The sequence below is a fragment of the Miscanthus floridulus genome, chromosome 5, assembly GCF_019320115.1.
Source record: "Miscanthus floridulus cultivar M001 chromosome 5, ASM1932011v1, whole genome shotgun sequence".
In the NCBI taxonomy this organism is placed as follows: Eukaryota; Viridiplantae; Streptophyta; class Magnoliopsida; order Poales; family Poaceae; genus Miscanthus; species Miscanthus floridulus.
In genome coordinates this window covers 115,922,031-115,931,868 of record NC_089584.1, presented here as the reverse complement: position 1 = coordinate 115,931,868, position 9,838 = coordinate 115,922,031, and the positions used below count along the sequence as shown (strand labels likewise).

Here is a 9,838-nt window from a genome sequence, read left to right as displayed (position 1 = left end):
GTACAAAGCATAACAACTCCTCTCATCAGCAACACGATGGACGAAATGAAGAACAAACGAACGCACGATACATATCGAACGCATGACTACATGAGAGCAAAACGATGAAATGATTTTTTTTTCCTGGAAAATGCGTTGCGGGGGATGCAGACATAGACTGACACGCATGACTACATGATACTGAAAAAGTTCGCTCATACATTATTCGAGAAAAAAAACTTCGCTCATACATTATTCGAGAAAAAAACTTAGCTCATAAATTATTCGAGAAAAAAACTTAGCTCATACATGGAGGGGAACATAACAGAGAACGAACCCACCATAGGAATATAGGATGCGCCTCCTTATTCAAAGCCAAAGCACGACTCAGCATCGTCGCGACGCACACGCAGGTCCAGGGGGGCAGCGCAAATTAAAGTCAGTCATGACAACCGGATGTGGCTTCAAGGCAGACCCACTGGCCGACGAAGAGCTTCTCGCAGCAGAGGTTGGGGTTGAAGCCGAGGAACTGGTCCTGGGACAGCCCCGCTCCCTCCCCCACGGAACAGCACGTCTCGCCCGCCTGCACCCCGTGCACCTTGTTGCAGGTCAGCTCCGACTCCGGCTTCTCCGGCTTCTTCGGCTCCTCCGGCTTCTTTGGCTCCTCCGGCTTCTTCGGCTCCTGCTTCGGCTCCGTTGGCGCCGCAGCATCCGCCATGTAACCTGCTGCATTTCATTCATTCGGCACGCACGCTCATCATACGGTCAGACAACGATGCACGGGCACAGATGCATTTCATGCCGGATGATTGCTTGGATGACAGGTCGGAGTATGTAGCTGCATACCACCTCCATGCGCGTCGCGGCGGAGGGCTGCCGTCTTGCTGGGACGCACGCTGGGCCTCGCGTCGGCCCCGGAGATGGCGACCGCCACGAAGAGGGACGCGATCAGGAGGAGGGCGGCAGCGGCGCGTTGGTTCGCCATTGCGAGTGCTGCCGCTTCAACCGTGCAAGCAGATAGATTTTGTGTAGAAGAATTGAGCTCGAGCTATATATGCTTTTATTGCTTGGATGGCTTGGTGTCGCAAAGAGCATGCTTCGCGCCTTCTTATAGCTCGGCGAATGCGGTAGCTGATAAGATGCATGTAGTACGTGACGAATCGATGGACGGGTGAATCGGTGACGCTGCTATGGACATGTCGTCGCAGCACATTTTTTAGCCGGTGCCTCCCATGGCAATTTGGCCCTGGACCAGCAAGTGAATCCGAAGGGGGTGTTTATGATTGCAATGGAGCTCATTTGGAATAGGGAAATAAGATATAATTTATTAGTTGTTAGAGCTTCAACCGTGAATAAATTGAAGGTTAACACCTTGGTTATCTATACGGCCTCAGCCTATGCCTACGTAGCACGTGTGGCGGTTATGACTCCTCCGTGCCAGTCAACACATTGGTTATCTACGGCCTCAGCCGGTTCAGCATTCGTGTCCCCACTCCCCAGTCCTAAACGACCCTGCCGCGCTGGCAAGTGCTCACCAGTCCTGCGTCCTAGGCCCCGGCCCTCCGTGGCCTTCCCCTCGGCCCCTTCGTGGCCTTCGCGGCTCCGCTCGCGGCCGCATCGTCGATCTGTTCTGTACCTCCGTCAGGCCGTCTCACGCCCTCATCTCCTCCACACCGATGCATGTCCTCTTTCAGCAGATACGTTCAGGAAATTAGAGCGCCGTCATCTGGTTCGTCACCTCTTTTGCCTCCTCCTGCCGCGGCGGCACAATCGGCGGCTACCCCTACCATCTACCACGGGGATGGTTCCTTGGTCCCGAGCGTCGAGGTGCTGGGAGATATCCCAAAGTATATATGTCAAGGTATGCACACAATATATTATAGTTTAAGTATTGTTTCATCTTTGCAGTTACAGGGTAGCAAATGTTAGCCAGACTTGAAATAAAATTTTCTTTCGCTAACTCTATAGAGCCCAATATTTCACGGCTGTATCTGTATGTGCCTAACCTTAAATACCAACACAGGTTCAGATTTCTAAATGTTAATATTCCCTCCAGTTCAGCAGTTTCGTAATTAAGCTTCGGTCTACTTTTCTTTCCATGCAGTCACCACCAAGCAAGTTAAGGCTATCAGATTTAAGCCTCTTGCCATATGGAGAACACCTTCGTCATTCATGTTGCCTTTACATGGATGCAGAAAGAGAAAAATTATACTGTAATATTGTTTCGCTGCAGTGGTGGTAGTATTTACCTGAAGCTTATGATTATTGATGAAGAAAGTCTGTTTCATTGATAACCTCACATTTGGTTCATCAGCTGATTAGGTGAGATTTCTTGATTTCATTTATTATGCTATTTAGAATGACAATAAGGCGATAAAGTGTTATTTCAGTAGTAACTGCCAAAAAATACCGAGGATGGATGATGGACATATAGAAGAGATTACTGTGGACATGGACATATAAAGGGAATTACTAAGGATGTGCTATGCTTTTTTCAATAAAGGGAATTACTAAGGATGTGCTATGCTTTTTTTCAAGATGATCATTTGTAGTTACTAGCAAATATGTCCGTGCGCTGCAACGAGAGAAAAAAAGCTATCAAACATTAGACCTATTCGTTTCATCTTGTTTCACAACTACAGCGCCCGCGGTAGCTTAATTTGTATTGGTGCTACTTTTGATGTTGCGGGTGGTTGCTGCAGCAATCGCAAACAAACGGGCTTGTTAATAAAAATAAGGATGACAATGTTACATATTTATTTATTTTCTATTTTTATCTTTCTATAAACTTTAAAAGCTATACTTTATTTTATGATGGCCACCGTATCCCGAATATAAGTTAATATTGGCAATAATATGACAATGTCATGTGAATTCTGTTTGAATTAAAATAGAATTAAGTTCACTTTTGTCCCCTCAACTAATATGTTGGTCAAATTTTAACCCTCAACTACAAAACCGTCTAGTACCGGTACCCCAACTATCAAAACCGTTCACTTTTAGCACTTGGGCGGGGACAAGATTGTTTTGACCGACGTTGAGCGGTTTTGACCACGCCTCCCTCTCCACACTGCACAGCCTGACAAATCGACGTTGGGGCCTCTACTCTTCCCTGCCAGTTGCTCGAAACCGGGAAGTGCCTGAATAAAGGTTGTAGTTCTAAGTGCAAGCTTGGGGCTAGTAACTTCAACGAGCCAGAGTGCCACAGTGAAATCTAAGAAACACACACGCCAAAATCGCGCAGCACTCTGTTTCGCCCGGTGTCCACGGTCACCGCGTCCGGTCGTCGAGGGCCGAGCGCCTGCTCACCCTACACCGTGCTGCCTCATCGCGCTGTCATAGCAGTTTGCCTAGCTGACCCGCTGTCGCGCCAGTGCCGTGGCTGAGCCGCTCTAGCCTCGCCTTGCCGTCGCCGCTTCTCCGGTCGCTGCCTTGGCCAGTCCTGCTGCGCCCGCACTGCCCCTGCTGCTTTGCTGCCGCATCGTGTTGCTGCCTCGCTGCCGCACCCGACTGTGCCCTTATCATCGCAACACTCGAAGGCTGGCCGGCTAACCCGCTGTCGCGCGTGCCTCTGCTGCACGCTGGCTCTGCCACGCCGAGCTGTGTGTCTGCCGCGTCCGCGCCATGGCTGAGAGCCCTACCACCACTGTGTGCCTGGTGGGGCACAGTGCTGCGCCCCGTCTCGCCCATGCGGAGCCATCATCTGCGTGTGCACGCGACGCCGCTGCCGCGGTTCCGCCGCGTCAGATAGCCAGGGCGAGCTCTCTAGTGCACGAAAGCCGGTGCGACCGCGTCCACAAGGTAGCTAGGAACCTCGGGAGGCTACGTGTAAGAGGAATTGAAGAGAGGCCGAGTGTAGGTGATGATTTTTGGAGGCGGAACCGGCGAGCTCGGCTACGGCGTAGGGAGGCGGCAGCTGCCATAGCTTGCTCGTGCGCTGCCATCCTGCTCGGGCGCCGCCATCGCCACTTGCTCGAGCGCCACCGCCCTGCTCGCGCGCCGCCGCCGTAGCCTGCTCACGTACCGCCATGCTGCTTGTGCGCTGCGGTCTTAGCCTGCTCGCCATCGGTGATGGGAGGAAAGAGAGGGGCCACCATGGCACAGTCAACGCCGAGGCCAGCGCCGCCGTGTCGGAGGGAGTAGCGCCTACGAAGGAGCAGTGCCCGCCCCGCAGCGTGAGGAGAGAGGAGGCGTCGGGGAGTATGCGTGAGGATGGAGAGGGAGGGGTTGAGTTGATGACGCGTGGGCCCCACATGTCACTAAGATGGAGGTCAACGCCAGCGTGCGTGGTCAAAACCGCTCCACGTGGGACAAAACAGCCTCACCCGCGCCCAGGTGCTAAAAGTGAACGGTTTTGACTGTGGAGGTACTAGCATTAGACGGTTTGTAGTCGAGGATCAAAATTAGACGAACCCAATATTTGAGGGGCCAAAAGTGGACTTAATCCATTAAAATACAACCTTGGTATGTTTTTTCTTTCATTATAAGGCACAAAATATTTACTCCAAAATGTATCATAACTTTAGTTTTCATACAACCCATGTGTTAATTAAAAATATCAAGTTTCGTGACTTCTTTTAAGGATGCATAAAAACTTGTACTTTTTATATCTTATTAAAGTTGGTAAGGGGTTAATTATCGTCGTGTCTCGATTTCCATATACCAGGCCTTATCGAAAGTTGCACCGGTATATGCGGACAACTAAGAGGATTTGCATTGGTATGTGTGGGCAACTTAGATAAACATTTGTTTTGATTAGATTGGATAACAAACTATTCAAGATTGCAGTTTACGATTTGATTAGTTAAGCCATCGGCTAATTCATGTCATAAGAATAATAATTCACTCCTAATTAAAATCAATAAATTAATTAGTAATAGAAATATTTATATTTATTAAGTAAGGATCAAAGTTACCAAACCCGTAATACCTTATTTATTATATTTATCTTTATGTTCATAAGGAAAAGCAGAGTTACATCATCACGAGGAAATTAAAAAAGTAGAAACAAGGAAAGGCAGCACGTGGCACAGAAAAATCACGGAACATCACCGTGGTGGGCGTGGACCACTTTCCTTGAGGCCCCGATTTTTTTTATTTTTAACCCTTTTTAAAAATAAATTCTAAATCTAACACCGTTGCTTTTTTATTTTTAAATCTAACCCGTTTGGCTGCGCCAAAACACGCCGCCGCGTCACATGCATCGGCGCGGCACAATCTACCACGGTGGACAAGCATTTCTACCTGGAAAACCTTGCCACGGCAGCACTGTAGTGCCAAGGCAACCAGACTGGCGCAGCAGGGCACAACTTAGAAAGATTATATCTCTTTCATATGACCACTGATGAAGATGATCTTTATTTGAAAATTGTAGCCCTCGCCTATATCTATAATTTTGTAGTTTCGAGTTTTTTCATTTGAGGTCGTTAACATGGTCAAAACAATTAAACAAAGTTTTAACAGTATATTAATCGTGTACAATGGCTTGTTGACTTGAACAAATTATATCTTTTTTATATGTTGTCAAATGGAGACACTTTCAATATAAAAGTCGTAGATCTTGATGGGATCTACAACTTTATAGCTTTGAGTTTTTTCATTTAAGGTCGTTAAGATGGTAAAAAAAATAAATAATGTTTCAGCAGTATATTAATTGCGTACAATCGTTTGTCGCCTTCGAAAAAGCTTATCTTTTCTATATGGTGTCAAATGGAGATGCTTTCTATATGAAAATTGTAGCTCTCGATGGGATCTACAACTTTATAGTTTTAAATTTTTTCATTTAAGGTCGTTAAGATGCTAAAAAAGTTAAACAAAATTTCAGCGCTTGTCACCTCGGAAAAAAACATATCTTACTTATATGGTACCAAATGGATATACTTTATATATAAAAGTTACAGCTCTCGAGGGATTTGGTTTTGTGTTTTTGCATTTGAGATCATTCAGATGCTAAAAAATAATATAAACTCAGGCTTGGACTGGGGCGGGCGTAGCGGAGCACGCCTCCTGTAACATCCCATGATTCTGTGTAATAGAAAAATCCTAACTTTTTAAAATTTTTGCTTGAATGTGTGTTGCATGTAAATGTTAGGTCAAACTTCAATCAAATATTTTCCCTTCCCACCCAAAATTCAAAATTCGAGCTTCAAAACTTTTACAACGCACCACTTGTCGTGAAGTTGGCCAGGCCAAGTCACCAACATGACGAGGTGTTTGCAAATAAAATATTTTCCAAGAAAAGTTAAAACCTTGGTTGAATTCGAGCCGCACTCGAATTCAACATACAACCCGCACTAATGGTTTATTAATTCCTAAAACGTAAACCTAACACTCTCCCATCCACTTCAAATTGAGTTTTCAAATAAATTGATGCACCATTTTAGTATAAGATGCATGTGTGAGTTGGATCTTCTTGTTTGTGCTTGGAGGTAGCCTTGATTCCCAGAATTCCCTAGAGAAACTAGGAAATATTTCTCCTTTGCCCCATGGCCAACAGGCCCTATCTAGCCCCTTGCTTCCCTAGAGCGGAGCATGCCCTTCTCGAGCCTGTTCGGTTGGCTGGCCAGCCGACTTGTTCTGTTTTTTTTTCAGCCAGAGCAATGGTTTTCTCTCACAACATTCCAGCGTGAACAGTGTTTTCCAGCGTGAACAGTAAATAATCCAGTTCAACCGAACACTCTCCTGGCCTCCTTGCCGAAGTGGCCCAGACCAACTCCCTCCCTCCTCCTTCGGCTCGGGCCAGAGCAGGCCCAAGCCGTGCCTCGGCCCAGCCCAGCGCGAGCACAAGCAGCAGCCAATCCCTCTTCGCCTCACGAGTGCGTCACGCGCAGAGGAGCGAAGTCGCGCCGCTCTCCCTCGGACGGGGGCTTCCGTTTCTGGACCCTACCCGCCAGCGACGTCGTTCGCCTATCAACCGAAGCCCCCACTCGCCTCTGGCTGCCTCTGTTTCTCTTTTCATCGCCTCTCCATCAATAGTGTCGTCGTTTTCCTCCCCACCTGCTCCCTCGCAGCTTTTTCGTCTCCTTACCACTGCTTCCCGTCGATGCTGGACCCTGAACGAACCAACCAGCCCGCCTCGGTTGCCACCCGCGCCCACGGCAGCAGACCCCACCACACAGCTGGCGAGCACCGAACCTTGACCGCGCTACGGAGCCCCGATGCCCCTTCACGAAGTTTCCCGAAACTAGACGCCGGATGATCGCCACGTACCGCTCGGCGTGGCGCCAAGGATCATCGTCGTTCCATGGACGCTCCCCACCTATGGAACCCTAGTCGCCTAGCTATAAAACCCCAGGCCAAGCCCCTAGCTTCGCCATCCTTCCCCAGCTCGCCGCCACATGGCTTCCTCTGATCCCTCGGCCTCGCCTTCTTCTCCCTCACGCCACCGAATGGAGATACTTTATATATAAAAGTTGCAGCTCTCGATGAGGTCTGGTTTTGTGTTTTTGCATTTGAGATCATTAAGATGCTAAAAACAATATAAAGTTTCAGCATCGTATTAATCGCGTTCAAGCTTGTCGCCTTAAAAAATCTTATCTTTTTTTGTATAGTGTCAAATTGTAAGAATCCTTGCTAAGCTTAGAAAGGGGGTGAATAGGCATATTTAAAACAAACTTGAACAAGTATTAAATTCCCACATGGCACTGCCGCACGTTGCGGCACGGCGGGGTTGATATGCGGCACTGCCGCGGTACCTGAGAAGCTCGCCTTCACAATTCAAACTCTACCCAAGAAAATTTAGATCGAGTAAATTTTTGAGCTTCTTGTGACAGAGTTGAGCCTAGTTCACCACCTAAAAGTTCATCTATAACTTTATAGTTTGATTTTTTTCATTTAAGGTTATTAAGATACTAAACAATAATATAAAGTTTCAGTAGTATATTAATTATGTACCGGAGCTTATCGCCTCATAAAAATCGTATCTGGTACATGCCGCACGTGCTTGTTCATTAGTTAAAAAGAAAAGCAATGTTTTTGAGGTATAAGAAAATATGACGAGAGAACAAGGTTACACTAAGCGCTAAAAGGAATATCTTAAGATCACAAAGTTCATTCAAATGCCAAACTGTGTAAAGACAGCCGCATACGGGACTGCTTCTTTTTCTTTTTCTTGGGCACCTTAAATAGAATTTCGTTTTGCAGGATTTGGCCTAATTTGGATTTGGCCTGTTGTGATACATGTGCATGTGTAACTAGGTGCATGTTAATGAGATATTACCGACCGTTTAATCCTATTTTTGTTGCTAAAGGTAAGTTAGATCAACATATAAAATTTTTAACCTCAGGACTTGGAGGCACCTCAATAAATTTTTTGACGGACCGAAGTCTTGGAGGTCCATCCAGCTCCAAGAGTTTTATGGGTGCGTTTTCCTTTTATTTGTAAGATTTTTTCTTTCGGTGAGGCTGCAAAGACCTTTCATTTTTTTTCTTTCTTTCAGTAAGGTTTCTCCTTGTATTTCTTCTTGTACGCGACTAATACGATGCTAAAACTTTATATTATTTTTTAGCATCTTAATGATTTCAAATGCAAAAATACAAAACCAAATCCCATCAAGAGCTGCAACTTTTATATATAAAGTATCTCCATTTGGTGCCATATAAGGAAGATATGATTTTTTTCAAGGTGATGAGCGTTGAAATTTTGTTTAATTTTTTTAGCATCTTAACGATCTCAAATGAAAAAATTCAAAACTAAGTTGTAGATCCCATCAAGAGCTACAACTTTCATATAGAAAGCATCTCCATTTCACACCACATAAAAAATATATGATTTTTTCAAGCTGACACGCGATTGTACGCGATTAATATACTGCTAAAACATTATTTAATTTTTTTGAGCATCTTAACAACCTTAAATAAAAAAACTAAAACTATAAAGTTATAGATCCCATCGAGAGCTACAACATTCATATAGAAAGTATCTCCATTTGACACCATTTAAAAAAGATATGATTTTTTCAAGTCGACAAGCGATTGTACGTGATTAATATACTGTTAAAACTTTGTTTAATTGTTTTGAGCCTCTTAAAGACCTCAAATAAAAAAAAAACTCAAACTATAAAGTTGTAGATCTTGTCGAGGGTACAATTTTGATATAAATATCATCATCATCGGAGGTCGTATGAAAGAGATATAATTTTTCTAAGTTGCATCTTGTCACGCCAGTCTGGTTGGCGTGATGCTACTGTGCTGCCACGCCAACGGGAGTGGCGCGGCAATGTTTTCCACTTTAAAATGGTTGTCCACCATGGCAGATCATGCCGCACTGATGCATGTGACATGGCAGCGTGTTTTGACCGCGCCTAAGCCTAAGCTAAACGGGTTAGATTTAAAAATAAAAAGGCAACGGTGTTAGATTTGGAATTTGTTTTTGAAAAAGGTTAAAAATAAGAGAAGAAGAAAAGAAAACAACGGGAGAAGGAATAGAGACGGAAACGAAAAAAAGACACGGACACAAATACTGATGATCAGGTCGGACGAAAATTTAGAAATGCCATAAATTTTTTCTTTATATTATATTATATATTAGGTATAGATTTGAATTAGCATTCATATTCCTATTCAGTTTATTCAGGCACGGAAAGATCTATTTGTCCTAACTATCTTGAGTCATATATGTTCAGACGGAAGAAACTCTCGACTACCGGTAGTTAGGAGGAGATGGACAAAAAAAAAAGAATGGATGAACAAAATGACCTGAAATTTTGTCTCTTTATTATTAGTTATTATGTTCATGCACTGATTGCACATTTATTTAGATGTCTCGATAGGTCGTCTATTGCTTGCATACAGATACATCAGTTTTTTTTATTTTATTTGCATTTTTTTTTGGCATTTCTTCCTCATGTATACTGCACAT

The 9,838-nt window shown here is 44.8% G+C and overlaps 1 protein-coding gene across 1 annotated transcript; it reads right to left on the bottom strand.

The window, feature by feature from the left end:
- Positions 1-418: 418 nt before the first annotated feature.
- On the bottom strand, positions 419-964 carry LOC136453198 (lysM domain-containing protein ARB_00327-like). Its single transcript, XM_066453782.1, has 2 exons — positions 829-964; positions 419-705 (listed from the first exon to the last, which is right to left on the bottom strand). The coding sequence occupies exons 1-2, from the start codon at positions 962-964 to the stop codon at positions 419-421; spliced, it is 423 nt and encodes a 140-aa protein (XP_066309879.1).
- Positions 965-9,838: the final 8,874 nt, after the last annotated feature.

Bases quoted from the DNA above. Each gene is read 5' to 3' on its own strand.
- LOC136453198 (XM_066453782.1), bottom strand. From the start codon at position 964: ATGGCGAACCAACGCGCCGCTGCCGCCCTCCTCCTGATCGCGTCCCTC. The intron at 706-828 runs GTGGTATGCAGC...AATGAAATGCAG, and splicing joins CCGCCGCGACGCGCATGGAG to CAGGTTACATGGCGGATGCT.